The sequence below is a fragment of the Coregonus lavaretus genome (assembly GCF_964263955.1).
Source record: "Coregonus lavaretus genome assembly, contig: HAP1_SCAFFOLD_1993, whole genome shotgun sequence".
Classification (NCBI taxonomy): domain Eukaryota; kingdom Metazoa; phylum Chordata; class Actinopteri; order Salmoniformes; family Salmonidae; genus Coregonus; species Coregonus lavaretus.
In genome coordinates, this window is record NW_028158413.1 from 1 (window position 1) to 22757 (window position 22757).

Below are 22757 nucleotides of genomic sequence, written 5' to 3' on the forward strand. Positions count from 1 at the left end.
TATAATACACAGCACCAGTCAAAAGTTTGGACCCACCTACTCATTCAAGGGTTTTTCTTTATTTTTACTATTCTTTACATTGTAGAATAATAGTAAAGACATCAAAACTATGAAATAACACATATGGAATCATGTAGTAACCAAAAAAGTGTTAAACAAATCAAAATACATTTTATATTTGAGATTCTTCAAATAGCCACCCTTTGCCTTGATGACAGCTTTGCACACACTTGGCCCCGCCGATCCTACACGACTGGTCTGCCGACGAAATCGTCTGATGTGGTTACAACAGGCTTCCCGTTACGACGTCGACCACGAAGATTCCATCTGCTAGCCCCGGCCTGCTAGCACACGCTAGCCGTGGCCTCTTGCTCGCTAGTGCTTTAGCAGCCCCCGAACTACCTCCGAACTATCCTATTGCTGTTCACCTGACCTTATGATAACTCAGCTATACAGCTGATGCCTGCTGGACTGTTCTTTTTTACGGTACCGCATCCTGTTTATGTTTAGCCTCAGCCCAAACTGTGTCGTCATTACCAGCTATTGTCTTAGCTCTCTCAAATTACACCTGTGATTGCTTTATGCCTCTCTCCCATGTCAATATGGTTTGCTTATTGCTGTTTCGGTTATTTCTAATTGTACTATTTCACTGTAGATCCCCCAGCCCAGCTAAACCTGCCTTAGATAGCTCCTTTGTCCCACCCCCCATACACGCGGAGACCGACTCAATCGGTGCCTCCAGTGATGCTATCTCTTTCATTGTTACCCAACGCTTAGGTTTACCTCCACTTTACTCATATCCTTCCATATCCTTGTCTGTACATAATGCCCTGAATCTTTTCTACAACGCCCGGAAATCTGCCCCCTTTATTCTATGTACCCAACGCACTAGAAGACCAGTTCTTAAAGCCTTTAGCCGTATCCTTATTTAGTCCTCCTCTGTTCCTCTGGTGATGTAGAGGCTAACACAGGCCCTGCAGCCCTCAGTATCACTCCTACTCCCCAGGCGCTATCATTTGTTGACTTCTGTAATCGCAAAAGCCTTGGTTTCTTGCATGTTAATATCAGAAGTCTACTTCCTAAGTTTGAGTTATTCACTGCGTTAGCACACTCCGCCAACCCTGATGTTCTAGCAGTGTCTGAATCCTGGCTTAGGAAGGCCACCAAAAATTCTGAAATCTCCATCCCCAACTATAACATTTTCCGTCTAGATAGAACTGCCAAAGGGGGTGGAGTTGCAATCTACTGTAGAAATAGCCTGCAGAGCTCTATCATACTATCCAGGTCTGTGCCCAAACAGTTTGAGCTTCTACTTCTAAAAATCCACCTTTCCAGAAATAAGTCTCTCACTGTTGCCGCTTGCTACAGACCCCCCTCAGCCCCCAGCTGTGCCCTGGACACCATATGTGAATTGATTGCCCCCCATTTATCCTCAGAGTTCGTACTGCTTGGTGACCTAAATTGGGATATGCTTAACACCCCGGCCATCCTACAATCCAAACTAGATGCCCTCAATCTCACACAAATTATCAACAAACCTACCAGGTACAACCCTAAATCCGTAAACATGGGTACCCTCATTGATATCATCCTGACTAACTTACCCTCTAAATACACCTCCGCTGTCTTCAACCAGGATCTCAGCGATCACTGCCTTATTGCCTGCGTCCGTAACGGGTCCGCGGTCAAACGACCACCCCTCATCACTGTCAAACGCTCCCTAAAACACTTTAGCGAGCAGGCCTTCCTAATTGACCTGGCCCAGGTATCCTGGATGGATACAGATCTCATTCCGTCAGTAGAGGATGCCTGGTTGTTCTTTAAAAGTAATTTCCTCTCAATCTTAAATAAACATGCCCCATTCAAAAAATACAGAACTAAGAACAGATATAGCCTCTGATTCTCCTCAGACTTCACTGCCCTTGACCAGCACAAAAACATCCTGTGGCGTACTGCATTAGCATCAAATAGCCCCCACGATATGCAACTTTTCAGGGAAGTTAGGAACCAATATACACAAGCAGTCAGGAAAGCAAAGGCTAACTTTTTCAAACAGAAATGTGCATCCTGTAGCACTAACTCCAAAAAGTTTTGGGACACTGTAAAGTCCATGGAGAATAAGAGCACTTCCTCCCAGCTGCCCACTGCACTGAGGCTAGGAAACACTATCACCACCGATAAATCTACAATAATCGAGAATTTCAACAAGCATTTTGCTACGGCTGGCCATGCTTTCCACCTGGCTACCACTACCCCGGCCACCAACTCTGCACCCTCCGCTGCAACTTGCCCATGCCCCCCCCCGCTTCTCCTTCACACAAATTCAGACAGCTGATGTTCTGAAAGAGCTGCAAAATCTGGACCCCTACAAATCAGCTGGGCTAGACAATCTGGACCCTTTCTTTCTAAAACTAGCCGCCGAAATTGTCGCCCCTATTACTAGCCTGTTCAACCTCTCTTTCATAACGTCTGAGATCCCCAGAGATTGGAAAGCTGCCGCGGTCATCCCCCTCTTCAAAGGGGGTGACACTCTAGATCCAAACTGTTACAGACCTATATCCATCCTGCCCTGCCTTTCGAAAGTATTTGAAAGCCAAGTTAACAAACAGATCACCGACCATTTCGAATCCCACCGTACCTTCTCCGCTATGCAATCCGGTTTCCGAGCTGGTCATGGGTGCACTTCAGCCACGCTCAAGGTCCTAAACGATATTATAACCGCGATTGATAATAGACAGTAGTGTGCAGCCGTCTTCATTGACCTGGCCAAGGCTTTCGACTCTGTCAACCACCGCATTCTTTTTGGAAGACTAAATAGCCTTGGTTTCTCAAATGACTGCCTCGCCTGGTTCACCAACTACTTCTCAGATAGAGTTCAATGTGTCAAATCGGAGGGCCTGTTGTCTGGACCTATGGCAGTCTCTATGGGGGTGCCACAGGGTTCAATTCTTGGGCCGACACTTTTCTCTGTGTATATCAATGATGTCGCTCTTGCTGCTGGTGACTCTCAGATCCACCTCTACGCAGACGACACCATTTTGTATACATCTGGCCCTTCATTGGACACTGTGTTAACAAACCTCCAAACAAGCTTCAATGCCATACAACACTCCTTCAGTAGCCTCCAACTGCTCTTAAACACTAGTAAAACTAAATGCATGCTCTTCAGTCGAACGCTGCTGGCACCCGCCCACCCGACTAGAATCACTACTCTCGACGGGTCTGACCTAGTATGTGGACAACTACAAATACCTAGGTGTCTGGTTAGACTGTAAACTCTCCTTCCAGATTCACATTAAGAATCTAGAATCGGCTTCCTATTTCGCAACAAAGCCTCCTTCACTCATGCTGCCAAACATGCCCTCGTAAAACTGACTATCCTACCGATCCTTGACTTCGGCGATGTCATTTACAAAATAGTCTCCAACACTCTACTCAGCAAATTGGATGTAGTCTATCACAGTGCCATCCGATTTGTCTCCAAAGCCCCATACACTACCCACCACTGTGACCTGTACGCTCTTGTTGGCTGGTCCTCACTACATGTTCGTCGTCAAACCCACTGGCTGCAGGCCATCTATAAATCACTGCTAGGCAAATCCCCGCCTTATCTTAGCTCATTGGTCACCATAGCAGCACCCACCCGTAGTCTGCGCTCCAGCAGGTATATCTCACTGGTCATCCCCAAAGCCAACACCTCCTTTGGCCGCCATTCCTTCCAGTTCTCTGCTGCCAATGACTGGAACGAATTGCAAAAATCTCTGAAGCTGGAGACTCTTATCTCCCTCACTAACTTTAAGCATCAGTTGTCAGAGCACCTTACCGATCACTGCACCTGTACACAGCCCATCTGAAATTAGCCCACCCAACTACCTCATCCCTATATTGTTATTTATTTTGCTCTTTTGCACCCCAGTATCTCTATTTGCACATAATCTCTTGCACATCTAGCATTCCAGTGTTAATACTAATTGTAATTATTTTGCACTATAGCCTATTTATTGCCTTACCTCCATACCTTGCTACATTTGCACACACTGTATATATATTTTCTGTTGTATTTTTGGACTTTGTGTTTTTTACCCCATATGTAACTCTGTGTTGTTGTTTTTAATCGCACTGCTTTGCTTTATCTTGGCCAGGTCGCAGTTGTAAATGAGAACTTGTTCTCAACTGGCTTACCTGGTTAAATAAAGGTGAAATAAAATAAAAAATATAAAATTATCTCAACCAGCTTCATGAGGTAGTCCCTAGGAATGCATTTCAATTAACAGGTGTGCCTTCTTAAAAGTTAATTTGTGGAATTAATGCGTTTGAGCCAATCAGTTGTGTTGTGAAAAGGTAGGGGGGGGTATACAGAAGATAGCCCTATTTGATAAAAGACCAAGTCCATATTATGGCAAGAACAGCTCAAATAAGCAAAGAGAAACGACACTCCATCATTACTTCAAGACATGAAGGTCAGTCAATACGGAACATTTCAAGAACTTTCAAAGTTTCTTCAAGTGCAGTCGCAAAAACCATCAAGCACTATGATGAAACTGGCTCTTATGAGGACCACAACAGGAATGGAAGACCCAGAGTTACCTCTGCTGCAGAGGATAAGTTCATATGAGTTACCAGCCTCAGAAATTACAGCCCAAATAAATGCTTCACAGAGTTCAAGTAACAGACACATCTCAACATCAACTGTTCAGAGGGGACTGTGTGAATCAGGCCGAATTGCTGCAAAGAAACCACTACTAAAGGACACCAATAAGAAGAAGAGACCTGCTTGGGCCAAGAAACACGAGCAATGGACATTAGACCGGTGGAAATTTGTCCTTTGGTCTGGAGTCCAAATTGGAGATTTTTGGTTCCAACCGCCGTGGCTTTGTGAGACACGGTGTGGGTGAACGGATTATCTCTGCATGTGTATTTCCCACCGTAAAGCACGGAGGAGGAGGTGTTATTGTGTGGGGGTGCTTTGCTGGTGACACTGTCTGTGATTTATTTAGAATTCAAGGCACACATAAACAGCATGGCTACCATAGCATTCTGCAGCGATACGCCATCCCATCTGGTTTGGGCTTAGTGGGACTATCATTTGTTTTTCAACAGGACTGTCACGGTTTCGGCCGAGGCGGCCCCTCCTCCTTGTTCGGGCAGGTTTCGGCGGTCGTCGTCTCCGGAGTACTAGCTGCCACCGTTCTATGTTTCTTGTTTGATTGGTTTTGTCTGTTTGTCACACCTGTTTTGTGTTATGTCTCATTAAGCACCCTATTTAGTTCCTTGTTGTTAGTTAGGTGTTGTGTGTAATTGTTCCTTGTCGTGTTGCTGCGCTACCTGTATTTTGGTGCGCTATTTTGTAGCTTACCTCCTTGTTTGTATTTTAGGAGAAGATTACGCACTTGTTTAGTGCGCCCGTTTGTGTACGCCTGTGCGCGCTTTTCTCGCCTCCGGGCTGGTTTTGGATTATTTTTGTGTGATCTACTAAAGTATTTTGTTGGACTTTACTTCTGCGTCCTGCGCCTGATTCCACACCACACCTACCTACAGCAACTCGTGACAGAATTACACACCACATATGGAATCAGCAGGAGCACCCACCGACAGCATGGAGGAGCGTCTTCGTGGTCAAGAGGATCGTATCAACCAAATCGGGCACGCCTTGGACCGCGTCATGAACACCCTCCATCGATGGGAGACCAGCGGGGTACCCACACCCCCACCTATCGCACCATCACCATCGGACAGCCCGCCCGTCCAACTACCGGAACCCAGTGGGATTCGGCTCTCGCTCCCGAGGGCGTACGACGGCACCGCTGCCGGGTGTCAGGGGTTCCTATTACAAGTGGAGCTCTACCTTGCCACCATACACCCGGCGCCCTCGGGATACGAGAGCGTTTCCGCCCTCATCTCCTGTCTCACCGGCAAGGCGTTGGAGTGGGCCAACGCCGAATGGAGGGGAATAGACGCCGCCACAGTCACCTATGCGGAGTTCTCCCGCCGCTTCCGTGCTGTCTTCGACCATCCACCAGAAGGGAAGGCGGCGGGGGAGCGTCTATTCTACCTCCGACAGGGGATGAGGAGCGCTCAAGAGTTTGCGCTGGAGTTCCGGACTCTAGCGGCAGATGCAGGGTGGAATGAGAGGGCCCTCATAGACCACTTTAGATGTAGCCTTCGGGAGGACGTCCGCAGAGAGTTAGCGTGCAGGGATACTACACTAACATTTGACCAGTTGGTGGACATGGCCATTCGGCTGGACACCCTGCTCGCGACCCGCGGACGTCCCAGGTGGGGGCCTCCCATTCCACCCTCCAGCGCCTCCGAGCCGAGCCCGATGGAGCTTGGAGGTGCTGGCGCTAGAGGGAGGAGAGGAAGGAGCCCGAGGGGGGCAGTCTCCTGCACCAACTGTGGCCGCGGAGGGCACACCGCGGCTAGGTGCTGGGGAGGGTCTCCTGGTGAGGGAGATGGCAGGTCACACATTGGGGAGTCCTCCCAGGTGAGTAGGCGCCCTACTTACCCAGAGCTTTCTGTCGTACACATTACATTACCTGTTTGTTTCCCACAGGTTGCACCTCGTTCCCAGCATAAGGCGCTAGTCGATTCAGGCGCAGCTGGGAATTTTGTAGATCGTAAATTCTGTGTTGAGTTAGGGATTCCCCTCCTTCCAGTCGATAAGCCCTTCCCTGTACATGCCTTAGATAGTCGTCCGTTAGGATCTGGGTTGATTAGGGAGGTCACGGCGCCACTTAGGATGATGACGCAGGGGGGTCATGAGGAGACGATTCAACTCTATCTGATCGACTCTCCTGCGTATCCGGTGGTACTGGGGCTTCCCTGGTTGATTACCCATGATCCTACGATTTCGTGGCGAGAGAAGGCTCTTAAAGGGTGGTCTGCTCAGTGTGAGGGGCTATGTCTGGGTGTTTCCGTAGGGGCGACCTCGGTGGAGAGCCCGAACCAGATGCCAGCACTGCACATTCCGCCTGAGTATGAGGATTTGGCACTCGTGTTTAGTAAGACCAGAGCGGCACGGTTGCCGCCTCATAGACAGGGGGATTGTGCGATAGACCTCCAGACAGGAGCTGCGCTCCCGCGGAGCCATGTGTATCCTTTGTCACAGGAGGAGAAAAGGGCAATGGAGACTTACATTGCCGAGTCTCTGAGACAGGGATACATACGGCCCTCCACTTCTCCCGCGTCCTCAAGCTTCTTTTTTGTGAAGAAAAAGGATGGAGGTTTGCGTCCGTGTATTGATTACCGCGGTCTCAATCAGGTGACTGTGAAATATAGTTATCCACTCCCGCTGATTGCGACCATGACGGAGTCATTACACGGGGCACGGTTCTTCACAAAATTGGACCTCAGGAGCGCATATAACTTGGTGCGCATTAGGGAGGGCGATGAGTGGAAGACAGCATTTAGTACTACCTCCGGCCATTACGAGTATCTCGTCATGCCATATGGGTTAATGAATGCTCCATCAGTCTTCCAATCGTTTGTAGATGAGATTTTCCGGGACATGCAGGCGCAGGGAGTAGTGGTGTACATAGATGATATTCTTGTGTACAGTTCTACTCGGGCCGAGCATGTAGCCCTGGTGCGCAGGGTATTGAGGAGACTGTTGGAGCATGACCTGTATGTCAAAGCCGAGAAATGTCTGTTCTTTCAGGAGTCAGTCTCCTTTTTGGGTTACCAGTTGTCTGCGTCAGGGGTGAGAATGGAGGTGGACCGAGTGTCTGCCGTGCGTAATTGGCAAACCCCAACTACGGTTAAAGAGGTGCAGCGGTTCTTGGGTTTTGCGAATTACTACCGGAGGTTTATCCGGGGTTTTGGACAGGTGGCAGCTCCCATAACGTCTCTTCTGAAGGGGGGTCCGGTGCGCTTGCAGTGGTCGGCTGAGGCGGACAGGGCCTTTGGGAGACTGAAGGACCTGTTTACCTCGGCTCCAGTGCTGGCGCACCCGGATCCCGCTTTACCCTTCCAAGTAGAGGTGGACGCATCTGAGGCCGGTATCGGGGCAGTTCTTTCACAACGGTCCGGCACACCACCTAAGCTCCGCCCCTGTGCTTTTTTTCTAAGAAGCTCAGTCCGGCGGAGCGGTATTATGACGTAGGGGACAGGGAGCTGTTAGCCGTAGTACAGGCCCTAAAGGTGTGGAGGCATTGGCTTGAGGGGGCTCAACACCCTTTCCTCATTCTGACCGACCACCGTAACCTGGAATACATTCGGGCAGCTAGGAGACTGAATCCTCGCCAGGCTCGATGGACTATGTTTCTCGCCCGGTTTGTGTTCAAGATCACTTACATCCCTGGGTCCCAGAACGGGAAGGCAGATGCCCTGTCCCGGCGGTATGACACGGAGGAGAGGTGCGTGGAGCCCATTCCCATACTACCGGAGTCTTGGCTGGTGGCACCGGTGGTGTGGGAGGTCGATGCGGAGATCGAGCGGGCATTACGCACCGACCCTAGCCCTCCACAGTGTCCGGTGGATCGGACGTACGTCCCGCTCGAGGTCCGGGATCGGCTGATTTATTGGGCTCACACGTCACCCTCCTCTGGACATCCAGGTATTGGCCGGACAGTGCACTGCCTTAGTACAAAGTACTGGTGGCCAACATTAGCCAGGGATGTGAGGGTTTATGTCTCCTCCTGCTCAGTGTGTGCCCAGTGTAAGGCGCCCAGACACTTGCCCAGGGGTAAATTACAACCCCTGCCCGTTCCACAACGACCCTGGTCTCACCTCTCGGTGGATTTTGTTACCGACCTTCCCTCCTCACAAGGGAATACCACCATCCTGGTCGTTGTGGATCGGTTCTCGAAGGCCTGTCGTCTCCTTCCCATGCCGGGTCTTCCTACTGCCCTACAGACCGCTGAGGCTCTATTTACTCACGTCTTCCGGCATTACGGGGTACCCGAGGATATAGTGTCCGATCGAGGCCCCCAGTTTACCTCCAGAGTCTGGAGAGCCTTTATGGAACGGTTGGGGGTCTCGGTGAGCCTTACCTCGGGTTACCACCCGGAGAGTAATGGGCAGGTCGAACGAGTCAACCAGGATGTGGGTAGGTTTCTGAGGTCATATTGTCAGGGCCGGCCGGAGGAGTGGGCGAGATATGTGCCCTGGGCCGAGATGGCACAGAACTCTCTCCGCCACTCCTCCACTAGACTAACCCCTTTCCAGTGTGTGTTAGGGTACCAGCCGGTTCTGGCACCTTGGCATGAGAGCCAGATCGAGGCCCCTGCTGTGGATGAGTGGGTGCGGCGCTCGGAGGAGACGTGGAACGCTGCACACGTCCATCTGCAGCGAGCCATCCGTCGACAGAAGACGAGCGCCGACCTACACCGCAGTGAGGGGCCAGTGTACGCACCTGGAGATCGAGTCTGGCTCTCAACCAGAAACCTGCCCCTCCGCCTGCCCTGCCGGAAGCTGGGTCGGCGGTTTGTGGGGCCTTTTAAAGTCCTGAGGAGATTGAACGAGGTGTGTTACAGGTTACAACTGCCCATTGATTACAAGAATATTAACCCCTCGTTCCATGTGTCTCTCCTCAGGCCGGTGGTAGCTGGTCCACTCCAGGACTTTGAGATTGAGGAGACTCCTCCGCCCCCGTTGGACATCGAGGGGGCTCCGGCGTACACTGTTCGGACCATCCTGGATTCGAGACGCCGGATGGGGGGTCTCCAATATCTCGTGGAGTGGGAGGGGTACGGTCCGGAGGAGCGGTGCTGGGTGCCGAGGAGGGACATTCTGGATCCGTCCCTGCTGACCGAATTCCATCGTGGTCATCCTACGCGCCCTGCTCCGCGTCCTCCTGGTCGTCCCCGAGGCCGGGGGCGGCGCACGGCTGGAGCCGCGCGTCAAGGGGGGGGTACTGTCACGGTTTCGGCCGAGGCGGCCCCTCCTCCTTGTTCGGGCAGGTTTCGGCGGTCGTCGTCTCCGGAGTACTAGCTGCCACCGTTCTATGTTTCTTGTTTGATTGGTTTTGTCTGTTTGTCACACCTGTTTTGTGTTATGTCTCATTAAGCACCCTATTTAGTTCCTTGTTGTTAGTTAGGTGTTGTGTGTAATTGTTCCTTGTCGTGTTGCTGCGCTACCTGTATTTTGGTGCGCTATTTTGTAGCTTACCTCCTTGTTTGTATTTTAGGAGAAGATTACGCACTTGTTTAGTGCGCCCGTTTGTGTACGCCTGTGCGCGCTTTTCTCGCCTCCGGGCTGGTTTTGGATTATTTTTGTGTGATCTACTAAAGTATTTTGTTGGACTTTACTTCTGCGTCCTGCGCCTGATTCCACACCACACCTACCAGGACAATGACCCAACACACCTCCAGGCTGTGTAAGGGCTATTTTACCAAGAAGGAGAGTGATGGAGTGCTGCATCAGATGACCTGGCCTCCACAAGCCCCTGACTTCAACCCAATTGAGATGGTTTGGGATGAGTCGGACCGCAGAGTGAAGGAAAAGCAGCCAACAAGTGCTCAGCATATGTGGGAACTTCTTCAAGACTCTTGGGAAAGCATTCCAGGTGAAGCTGGTTGAGAGAATGCCAAGAGTGTGCAAAGCTGTCATCAAGGCAAAGGGTGGCTATTTGAAGAATCTCAAATCTCAAATATATTTGATTTGTTATACACTTTTTTAACATTCCATATATGTGATTTCATAGTTTTGATGTCTTCACTATTATTCTACAATGTAGAAAATAGTAAAAATAAAGAAAAACCCTGGAATGAGTAGGTATGTCCAAACTTTTGACTGGTACTGTATGCCATTTAGCAGATGCTTTTATCCAAAGCGACATACAGTCATGAGTGCATATAATTTTACGTATGTGTGGTCCCAGGAATCAAAACCACTATCCTGGCGTTGCAAGTGCTATCATGCTCTACCAACTGAGCTACAGGTCCTCAGTTGGCTAACAGAGACTTCTACTTTTCCATCACACAGCATTAGATATGATACATCATCATCAGTCATTAATAAAGGGTTTTCTAGAAATCTGACTGTAGTGGGATAGAGGTCAGGTCAGATGAATGCTACATACTATATATTAATACAGAGTTGCCTAAACTGAAGTATGTGAGAGGTTACATCTCACAGCCAAAAAAACATTGGTCATGATCAGTCATTGATACAGGCTTTGCTAGACAGCATGCGACATCACATTTTATGTATTTTTTTTAGCATACACTGTATTTACAAAGATGTTAAAATAAACCTAAATCTAAACTAAACCTAGCATGACATTCCCAGGTAAGAGATAGGTCAAGCTCTAATAAATTGGCAATGACCAAACTCTGGATTATGAATGGGGATTTAGAGAATGCATGAAAAAAGCAGAACTTCTGTTGTTACACTCTCTATTTTCTTTCTAATTCATAAACTTAAGACTTTTGCAATAGCCTTAATTCAGCTAAACGGATCTGAATGACCAAACTGCTGGTAAAGTTTAGGCCTACTTCTGCTTTTCATTCACAATGCAGAACTAGAGAATGAGGGCATTTTCAAACATTAATTCAAGACATTGGTAATTTGTCTTTCACCATTTCAGGGTGCACTTTATCTGAATTATTATATTATTCAACAACCACAACAACAACCAAAAACACCTTGCCCAATGCAGTCTGAAGACAGGCCGTGCCCTGAAAGGCATGACTATCCAACCCAGGGGGCCGAACGTGTGACTCAATACCCACACCATCGACCTGTTTCCTGTCACGCCAAACGCATATGTGACACAAACAGACACAGCGCTGTCTCTAAGGAAATCAATGGGACGGATGCATCTCAATAGCGTAAGGCAATACGTTTCGGCATATACTATGAGTTGCCTTTTTATCCACAAAGCCATATTTTCGCTCAGAAGAGTGCAGTCTGCACACTGCAAAAATACATCATCCATATTCACTGTTGAGGTGAACCTTTCTGCCCGATGAGATGCTGGTGGTGGTAAGCAGCTTCCCCTAGATGGGCAACTAGCCGCCCGTGGACCATTTGAAGGCCCTCGGATCATTATTATTTATGATTATTTACTCAGTCGGGGTCTCAACTTACTGTTGCGAGTTAGAATAGTAGACTACACAAGCTGCAATTTCGAAATGTGGTTGTGCATCTGCTGTTTTTCTCTTGTTATTTACATTTTATGCCAGTTTTTACATTTTATGCCAGTCACTGACAGTCTATCTAAACTTGTTATTATGGTTGAATTACCAACCTGGCTAACAAAACAAATATTTTGATAGTCAGTCTCACTCAGATATCAAATTAAAAACTGCAAACATTTCTCTCCAGCCTATGGAAAAATGTGTAGAATTGCAGCAAACTTGTTTTAAAACTGCAACATTTTCTCTACACCCCATGGCAAAATGTGTAGAATTGCACAAAATTAACTCAAATTTTATCTGAGCTGTCAAGAGGGAGGACACTAAAATGTTTTGCTCGCAATGTGGGGGGGTATGGATGTGGGTACGCAGACCCGCGAGCAACTGCGGCCCCTCATGATGAGTTCTGATTTTTTATGTCCCCCACCCCTATCAAAGTTGCCCTTCCCTGCCCTAGGCCAACCATACCCAACTTCCCCAAAGGATTGGTGTGGTCTGAGGCTGGTGCACTTGGTTTCAGGGAACGGAAGACTCTCCCTCTTTCTTCCTCTTTTCTCTTTCCTGCTCTGACCGCAATGGTCCGATCTGGATGGAGGGAGGAAGGATGGAAAGAGGGAGGGGGGAGGGCGGGCGGGAGAGGAGGAAGGAGGACTGAGGAAATGTGTGCAGTCACCAGCACATGATCTCATGACCTCACAGCATACCCAAACACATCTGCTGACATCTTCACGTTTGGACCTCGTCACCCCACCATGCCACACATTCACATACAAATACACAAAGTGGCATACCGCAGTTTCGCGGGGCCCACCTGCAAGGTCTGAGCAAGGGCTAATTTCCTGCAATTCTATACATTTTGCCATGGGACATATAGAAAAATTTGCAGTTTTATAGCTAATGTCATACTATTCTGCATATTTTGCAATGAGGCCGAGAATTTTTTAAAAGCTAATTCCCTGCTATTCTACACATTTTGTGTAGTGCATACACACACACACAGACCCCAAGTACCAAACGCTGCACAGCGGACATCACAATCTGGTCATGGTAGAAAGGACTTGGCACTTTCTAACCACAAATATGATTTTCACCACTGAATCCCTAGCCCTGGGTTTGTTTTGATTCAATGGACTAGGCCGTGCACATTCAGGTCCCTATAGGACTCATGAAAGAACCATCCCCTAACCTAAATCCAACATAAATGCTAAATTTTCCAACACTAGAGAAATCCATAGGCCTGAATCCATCTAGCCAGCGGCCTGACCATCATTCAATCAGCACACCTTGGTCTTAATTATGCAATCTTTACAGGAAACGTCTGACTAAGCAGAAGCACTCATGGGTGTTTCCCCCCCCCGTCCCCCTCACTCTGAAAAAAAAACACAGATCCGGACAGACTAGATCAGGTTCCTCTTTTTAGGGTTTAAAAGCTGAGGCTCTGGTCAAGAAAGATCAGTCATCTCCTCTCCTCCAGCCGGTTCTAGCCTTCTGAATCAGACAAGAACACAGTTGAGAACACTACAGAACATCTCTATAGCAACCATGCAGCTGTGCTACGGACCAATGGCGTGCCTCGCTCTCTTCGCTGTCATTCTCTCGTTAACGGCCACTGACACTGGTAAGTACAGTTTACTGATGTAGTGAATTTGGGGGATATGTTGGACTTGACCCAACAACTTTGCATCTGTTCATCTAACAACTAAGATAATGCCAAGAGATCTGAAACCCTTGGCAAAGTTATTGGTTTAGCCCAAAGTATGTGTTTTATTAACTCTGTAAATACAATATTTTCTGGAATAAAATTAGATATTAGAGCGGGGTGGTGGTGGTGGGTTAAAACATTTTATCCTAAACCACATATGCTTCTTTAATTCTTCAGATGCAAACAAGGTTCACAACTGCTGCACAGAGGTCTCCAGGCAGAAAATCACATTACCCATCATAGGCGCCAGAATTCAGAAAAAGGCCCTTCCCTGCGTCAATGCTGTCATGTAAGAACCTCCCATCCCAACAGAACTTCACAAATAAAATGTATAGGCCCACATTTACAACCTCCAGTCAGATGAATGAGTTAGGACAAGAGTAGGACAGTTGTCTAAATGTTGTCATCTTGTGTTCCACATAGCTTCGAGACTGAAGATGGAGAGATCATCTGCAGCCATTGGAAAGAGGCCTGGGTTCGACACACATTCTTTCAGCTGGAGTAAGTCATCAACAATATACCCAATGAGTGATCAATAGTCAGTCATATTCATTCATATACATAGTGTAATACTCACTGTTACGTATTTTCATGGCTGGCTAGAGTAGGTGACCTGCACAAAGACTTGCACAAAGGCCATAAGAGAAAAGACTGGGTGTAAAATAAATAAATGGTTGAAGGAAAGACGTTGAAATGCTCACTGTGCTGCTGTTTCTTCTAGGATGTCCAGAAGATTACTGAACACACAGAACACCACCACCACCTCCCCCACCACCTCCCCATAGAGGACGTTCTTCATCATCATCATCATCACTGGCTGAACTTGAGGGATAGCATTGTTTAAACCTGTAATTGAAATTATCAACTTTTAAATTAAATTATTTATGCTATAGAAGGTATATTTAAAGCCATTTAGATATTGTGAGAAAAGCTGGTGTATTTATTATTTATTGCCAGTTGAAATATTTATTGGGTGTTAAATGTGGAGTGAATGGCTTTGTATGAAATGCAGTTTGCTATATGCTATTAACATGCAGTTCAGTCATGTGATGTATATCTTAAAGTCAAAGGTTAACAGCCTATTTCCAAATTTAAATAAAAGCTCCAATGGAGAATGGAGATGTAAGAATGTATGTCAAATATTTATACAAAATAAAACAACGGAATCCCTTGCTATCCCATCTTATAATCAATCCCGTAGTCATTGCGTTATAAAAACGAGTCCTGCGTATTGTAAATTCTCCATTTGCATGGATGAATTGGCTTTATACTCCATATACTAATTTCTTCATACTGAACCACACTTTGGCTGAATCGCCTCTACTTATGGATTGTTGTCGCCACCAGGCGGATTCAACGTAGCATTGCAGCTTGCCTTCAACATGTATGAACACGTATCGTTTGACATTGTGCAATTGTCGACAGTGACCTTTCCTTATTTCTTCTCTTTCATTTACACTGACTTCGAAGTTTCATTAGGTTCTAGGGTTGCATTATAGTTGATGCAATATGGTGGACGCCTAACAGAAATGAAAACTCTGTGGAAATATGTTGTGTCCTGCACATCAGTCAGGTGAAGGAAATTAGATGAAGGGAATAAAAGCTTCTAGATCAACCGGCTTTTTGACACGCGACATTCTGACGTTTACTTTCAAAAATCTGAAATTCCAAACTGACCTTTCAGACCGTTGCTAGTAATTTGCTTGCTAGCTAACCATCTAGCTAGTGAAATTATTTAAATTTCACCTGGAGCCTGTCTATCAAATGAAGTGAAACAGAGGTTTGATGAGAAATGTATAACGTTAGCTAGCTAAGTTAGATATCGTGTTATTCGCTAAATAAATAGCGAGCAAAATTATTCAAAAGATTATGCAAAATACACTAGTTGGAACCGTTAACGTACCTAGCTAGCTACTTACTAATCTACTGTAGTTGGCCAGCAGTTAACAGCTATCCTAAATGTACTGTACTTGTATTCTTGACAGGTGCAAACTAGCCAGGGTAGTTTGCAAGATGGGGATGTCATTGTCATATCCACTGGTGAAAGAGCCAGAAAGTTATGTTGATCCTGATTTCAATGAAGGTAATGTCAACAACCTTTAGTAGCTAGCTAACGTTCGCTATCTAGCTAACACGTAACAGTTAACGTACATAGCTAGCTAGTTAACGTTAGCTAGCTAGCTAAATTAGTAACCTGTGCATGGCTGGTTTACCATTCTTGTTTCCAAACGCCACACCAGACTCTGACGAGATGAATTTTGCAATGGAAATGCATGAGATTAATCTGCGCTACACATATGACATGATCCAGCAGAGGATCCACTCTATCAAAGAGACCGCCAAATTTGACAGTGAGTTTGGACCTCATAATTTTTTGGGGAAAATTATATATTTTACATTTTTTACATATTCTATTAGAAATAGGACATGTTTGACTTTCAAGAAAAACAAATTGGTCAAACTCAGGCACTTAAATTCCTGTTAGGTGCATAAAATTAATCCCATACAGTCATTGCATAATGTTAAAGCCCTGTTAGTTGCATAAAATTAATCCTATACAGTCATTGCATAATCCTAACCGGGTTGAAATTTGTAACCTAAATTAGCCATAGCACTGTGGGTGATTGAGATTAAGCTATCATAATGGTAAACACTTGAATAGGATTTTAATGTATATATGAAATGTATTTAACATTTTTGAAATTTGATTAATTTTCTCTATAATTTAGCCTAACAACAGGGTGGAAATGTATGAGTTAGACAAACAGACTAGCATTATGAAACATGGAAAAATAGATACAACCGAGTGTATATACACTATAAATACAAAAGTATGTGGACACCCCTTCAAATTTGTGGATTTGGCTATTTCAGCCTCGCCCGTTGCTGACAGGTGTATAAAATTGAGCACACAGCCATGCGATCTCCATAGACAAACATTGGAAGTAGAATGGCCTTACTAAAGAGCTTAGTGACTTTAAACGAGGCACCGTCCTAGGATGCCACCTTTCCAACAAGTCAGTTCGTCAAATTTCTGCTTTGCTATAGTTGCCCCGGTCAACTGTAAGTGCTGTTATTGTGAAGTGGAAACGTCTAGCAACAACAACAGCAGCCCCGAAATGGTAGGCCACACAAACTCACAGAACTGGACCACCGAATGCTGAAGCGTGTAGCGCGTAAAAATTGTCTGTCCTCGGTTGCAACACTCACTACCGAGTTCCAAACTGCCTCTGGAAGTAACGTCAGCACAAGAACTGTTCGTCGTGGGAGCTTCATGAAATGGGTTTCCATGGCAGAGCAGCCGCACACAAGCCTAAGATCACCATGCGCAATGCCAAGTGTCGGCTGGAGTGGTGTAAAGCTCGCCGCCATTGGATTCTGGAGCAGTGGAAACGCATTCTCTGAAGTGATGAATCACGCTTCAACATCACCAACTTTGTGGCAACAGTTTGGGGAAGGCCCTTTCCTGTTTCAGCAATGCCCTCGCGCACAAATTGAGGTCCATACAAAAATGGTTTGTCGAGATTGGTGTGGAAGAACTTGACTGGTCTGCACAGAGCCCTGACCTCAACCCTATCGAACACCTTTGGAATGAATAGGAACGCCGACTGCGAGCCAGGCCTACTCGCCCAACATCAGTGTCCGACATCACTAATGCTCTTGTGGCTGAATGGAAGCAAGTCCCCGCAGCAATGTTCCAACATCTAATGGAAGGCCTTCCCAGAAGAGTGGAGGCTGTTATAGCAGCAAAGGGGGGACCCACTCCATATTAATGCCCATTGTTTTTGGAATTTTGGAATGAGATGTTTGACGAGCAGGTGTCCACATAATTTTGGTCATATAGTGTATATATTTTGTGTTGCATTGCTTTCCCACCCAAAAAATTATGATACTTCCTGAACTTGATGTCATTGTGGGAAGGGGCTGTTTTCTAAAAGGAGAATTACTACATAGTAACAGGGTGGAAAGTGATATCAGGGACACACAGAAAATGTTAAATACAATAATAATAAATACAATAATCATGAAAAAAAACGTTTTTCATTAGAGAGATTTTAACTAGGACTATAAAATAATGAAGAAATACAGCCTTAACAGCCAAATACTCCATCTAAACGTAGGCAGGGCAAACCCATGTTGGTGAATTCTGGTATATCATGAATTAAATCAATCACAGCACGTTTTTAGACTCATACCATTGGAAATTAATGTTGAAAGTTCCATTTATATTCCTAAAACTTTTGTTGAAAATTATGCTGTCGCTGCTTCCTGTTGACAAGACATTTTAATAAATAGCCCAATGTCAAAACACAGTTTTAAAGTGTCCAAATCAATAACCAATATGCAGAAACAGTTTGTGATAGATTGAAAACCTAAACATTAAAATGTATTATCTACACAACAATAGTAATCATATTACTTGTATTTTTTTAAACGAGCACCTTATAAACTGCACATGCACCAAAAACCCTGTTGTTTTGACAATTGACAATAAATCACTCATATTGATTAGGGAGGAAATCAGGTTGTACATGCTGTTGAAACTAACACAACTAAAAAACCACATGGAAACTGGAGGTATTTTTTACATCACAGGTTAGAGGACAACCTGCAGAAGATAGTCAGCTACATTTCAATGTTGAATTTTGATACGGGGGTCGCCAAAACAGAAAGGGAAACGCAACACTGTTTTGTCAATTACTCATATCGATATCAAGTTCAAATCAATAGAGCGAGGGGGGGATCAGGTTGCACGTCCTGTTAAAACTAACACAGCTCAAAAACCATACAGAATCTGGGAATAATTTGTATATCACTGGTAGAGGACAACTTGTAGAAGACAAGCTACATTTTTAAGTGTTGCGTTTTGATTGAAGTGGATCGCCAACGCGGCAAGTGTAACGTAACAACACTTTCTTGTTAATCATTCATATCATTACACGTTGAACTCAATAGAACGGGGGCAAAACGTTTGGGTAGTATGCGTTGTATAAACGTACATTATACAAAGGCCACACGGAAACTTGGAATAACCTATACATGGTTGATTAGATGACAATTTGTTGAAGTCTTCTATCTATATTTTGGAATGGCGGATGTTGATTTCGGGAGGCTGCCATCATGGAAAAGGGAACAAACCACTTTTTCTGATAGTTAACTTCAACGAATCACAACCCGCCTTAGGATATCAACAGTGACAACAGTTGGTTGCTATTTAAGTGATAGTTTGACTGTCAAATCAGAGTATTGGTGTGTGGCCAGCGACTTTTATAGAGAGACCGCCCCGAATTATCCGTGCCATTTGAGAAATAAAATAATAGCTGAGTTGTAAGTCCTGCGACCCCCTGTTGACAAAATCAGCAGTACAAAACCAAAGATATTGATCTGTTTTAAGCAATTGATCTTGTGTCATCGTGTTGCCTATAAACTTTTCTACTAACATCACCAATCTGAGGTCAAAATAATGTGTACAGTGCGTTTAGAAAGTATTCATACCCCTTGACTTTTTCCACATTTTGTTGTTACAGCCTGAATTTTAAATGGATAAAATTTAGATTTTGTGTCACTGGCCTACACACAATACCCTATGATGTCAAAGTGGAATGATGGTTTTTCGAAATTTTTGAGTCAATAAGTATTCAACCCCTTTGTTATGGCAAACCTAAATAATTTCAGGAGTAACAAGTGCTAAACAAGTCACATAATAAGTTGCATAGACTCACTCTGTGTGCAATAATAGTGTTTAACATGATTTCTGAATGACATCTCTGTACCCCACATACACAATTATCTCTAAGGTCCCTCAGTTGAGCAGTGAATTTCAAACACAGATTTAACCACAAAGATCAGGGAGGTTTTCCAATGCCTCGCAAAGAAGGGCACCTATTGGTAGATGGGTGAACAAAAAAAAGCAGACATTGAATATCCCTTTGAGCATGGTGATTTTTTTTATTACACTACAAAGATACAGGTGTCCTTCCCAACTCAGTTGCCGGAGAGGAAGGAAACCGCTCAGGGATTTCACCATGAGGCCAATGGTGACTTTAAAACAGTTACAGAGTTTAATGGCTGTGATAGGAGAAAACTGAGGATGGATCAACAACATTGTAGTTACTCCACAATACTAACCTAAATGACAGAGTGAAAAGAAGGAAGCCTGTACAAAATATTCCAAAACATGCATCCTGTTTGCAATAAGGCACTAAAGTAAAACTGCAAAAAATCTGGTTATGTTTGGGGCAAATCCAACACAACACATCACTGTGTACCGCTCTAAATATTTTCAAGCATGGCGGTGTCTGCATCATGTTATGGGTAGTGCTTGTCATCGGCAAGGACTAGGGAGTTTTTTAGGATAAAAGTAAATGGAATAGAGCTAAGCACAGGCAATATCCTAGAGGGAAATATGGTTCATTCTGCTTTCCAACAGACACTGGGAGACAAATTCACCTTTCAGCAGGACAATAACCTAAAACACAAGGCCAAGTATACACTGGAGTAGCTTACCAAGACGACATTGAATGTTCCTGAATGGCCTAGTTACAGTTTTGACTTATATCGGCTTGAAAATCTATGGCAAGACTTGAAAATGGCTGTCTAGCAATAATCAAAAACCAACTGGACAGAGCTTGAGGAATTTTAAAAATAATAATGTGCAAATATTGTACAGTACAGGTGTGCAAAGCTCTTAGAGACTTACCCAGAAAGACTCAGAGCTGTAATCGCTGCCAAAGGTGATTCTATCATGTATTGACTCAGGGCTGTGAATACTTATGTAAATTAGATATTTCTGTATTTCATTTTCAATAAATTAGTAAACATTTTCTAAAAACATATTTTCACTTTGCCATTATGGGGTATTGAGTGTAGAAACAAATCTGTGTAAAAAAAATATATTTAATCCATTTTGAATTCAAGCTGTAACATAACAAAATGTGGAATAAGTCAATGGGTATGAATACTTTCTGAAGGCACTGTAATTCCCCCCAATTCGATGTGGTCAAAATGTCAGCTTGTGTAATGTAATAACACATATAGTACTGTCCACATCATGGAAAGTAGTGTTATATAAATTCATTCGATATAGCAAAATAATATAATATCTTAATTTAGGATGATATTAAAGCAAACTTACAGATTTTTTCAATAATCACATACTGTATACACTGCGTGTACAAAACATTAGGAACACCTGGTCTTTCCATGATATAGATTGACCAGGTGAATCCAGGTCAAAGTTATGATCCCTTATTGATGTCGCCTGTTAAATCCACTTCAATCAGTGTAGATGACGGGGAGGAGGCAAGTTAACCACATAGAGTCGATTGACATACGTCAATCTAAGTAACATAATAAAATAAACCCCATCAAAATGCTTCAGTTTAAATTAAGAGATCTGTTTTTTTGCATTGGATGCGTCTCAATCCACCACATCTGCCGATGTCGCACTTTCTCATCTGTGGTGAAAGAGTTGACTCACTTCCGTCTGTTTTCCATAAACAAGCGCTGTAACATGGAAATATGGCCGTGTGGGAACCCTAACCCTATAATGGTGTGTAGTAATTGTACTTTTTTTAAAATCTTGATGATATGAAAGATATGTTCCTTATGTTTCCAAAACCGTACCGCAAGCGATGAGGGTTAACTTTTAGAGCAAGTGTCTGGGCTCTTAACAAAACTCCCCCGATACTATCGTCAATAGGCGCTAAAGGGAGTTAGCGTCTATGAATGGGATAACTAGGCTATACATACTAAATCATCTTTGGCTATACCATCATGCAATGCAAACAAGCTAACATTAGAGCGTACCAAGATAGCCTACATAGCTAGAAGGCCTACTTGTGTGGATTATTTGGCCTGCTGTGTTTTATAAATGTAACCCATGTGTATCTGCCTGCGTGCAGAGTATAGCTATGACTGGAACACCAGTGTGTTGGATCTGAAGAACAAGTTTCCCCACTGGACAGCTGATGACCTGCTCAACCTGAGACGGCAGTTTGAGATTTTTGACACCAACAAAGACCGCCTGCTGGACTTCAGCGAGTTGTGAGTGAACATAGGACATTCAGATGTGACTTTTGATGTCATGTGGCTACTCAGTGATATTTAGCTGAAGGCTAGGTGGCTGTAGGTGGCAGCACATATACAAATTCCATCTACAATAATGAGGTAGGCCTACTAGTAGTCTTATTATGAGTCTCTGTCATGGTTTTAAACCATCACACTTGAATAAAGTGTGTACTGCTAGCACAGACACCTCCCTCTACCCCCTGACAGTTGCGCTTCTCTGAACATGGTCAATGATGCATCAACTATGGAGGCCAGAAAAGAGATGTTTAATACGGCAGACAAGGACAACTACAAGTCCATCAACTTTGAGGAGTACCTCCAGGTAGAGTACACACATAATGGAATTGTTTCACCTGTTTTGGACATATTATTAGAAGCGGTGATGTGATGTTTTTGCATCTACTTACAACTAAAACCTTGTTAGCTTGTATTGCACAACAGAGGATGAGTGTGTCCCTGTTTATTTTGTGTCTAGGCCTATATTGTGATTATATTGGTCTGTATTGTAACTGTTGTGTCCCCTCCAGCTGATGTATGACCTTAAGCAGGGCACCCCGGTCCCCAAGCCTCTCGAGAGCGAGGACGACAAGGACACGGCCACCGGTGACATCATCTGTGAGGTGGCACGCATGGACACCTTCCAGCAGATGTGCTACGGCGTCTTCTAAACACAAATACACGCACCTCATAATATGATGGATTTGTTGTGCTTTAACTGAATTGAGAAAATTGTATAAATTGGCTTTATATAATTCAAAATGATTAAATATACAGTAATTTTCCCAAGCTCTTGGTTTGTCTCAGTGAATCAGGTGGCCATTTGAAGTCATGATGGTTTATGGTTTTGCACTGCACTGCACTGTTGATCTATGTTTCAATTCACAATCACATTCACAACTAATGTCCAT

The 22757-nt window shown here is 44.8% G+C and overlaps 2 protein-coding genes across 2 annotated transcripts; both read left to right on the forward strand.

Moving 5' to 3' along the window:
- Positions 1–13537: 13537 nt before the first annotated feature.
- LOC311124034 (C-C motif chemokine 4-like) lies at positions 13538–14963 on the forward strand. Its single transcript, XM_084198248.1, has 4 exons — positions 13538–13695; positions 13957–14068; positions 14203–14280; positions 14501–14963. Exons 1-4 carry the CDS (start codon positions 13620–13622, stop codon positions 14562–14564), a joined length of 330 nt encoding a protein of 109 aa, XP_084054374.1. The 5' UTR covers positions 13538–13619; the 3' UTR covers positions 14565–14963.
- Positions 14964–15479: 516 nt separating this feature from the next.
- LOC311124036 (calcium-binding protein J-like) lies at positions 15480–22539 on the forward strand. The gene is made up of 6 exons (XM_084198250.1): positions 15480–15559; positions 15765–15862; positions 16020–16130; positions 21684–21825; positions 22057–22171; positions 22377–22539. The coding sequence occupies exons 2-6, from the start codon at positions 15793–15795 to the stop codon at positions 22515–22517; spliced, it is 579 nt and encodes a 192-aa protein (XP_084054376.1). The 5' UTR covers positions 15480–15559; positions 15765–15792; the 3' UTR covers positions 22518–22539.
- Positions 22540–22757: the final 218 nt, after the last annotated feature.

Coding starts and splice junctions, on each gene's coding strand:
- LOC311124036 (XM_084198250.1), top strand. CDS start 15,793: ATGGGGATGTCATTGTCATATCCACTGGTGAAAGAGCCAGAAAGTTAT. Junction 15,863..16,019: donor TGATCCTGATTTCAATGAAG/GTAATGTCAACA, acceptor ACGCCACACCAG/ACTCTGACGAGATGAATTTT. Junction 21,826..22,056: donor CTGCTGGACTTCAGCGAGTT/GTGAGTGAACAT, acceptor ACCCCCTGACAG/TTGCGCTTCTCTGAACATGG.
- LOC311124034 (XM_084198248.1), top strand. CDS start 13,620: ATGCAGCTGTGCTACGGACCAATGGCGTGCCTCGCTCTCTTCGCTGTC. Junction 14,069..14,202: donor CCCTGCGTCAATGCTGTCAT/GTAAGAACCTCC, acceptor TGTTCCACATAG/CTTCGAGACTGAAGATGGAG. Junction 14,281..14,500: donor CACACATTCTTTCAGCTGGA/GTAAGTCATCAA, acceptor TGTTTCTTCTAG/GATGTCCAGAAGATTACTGA.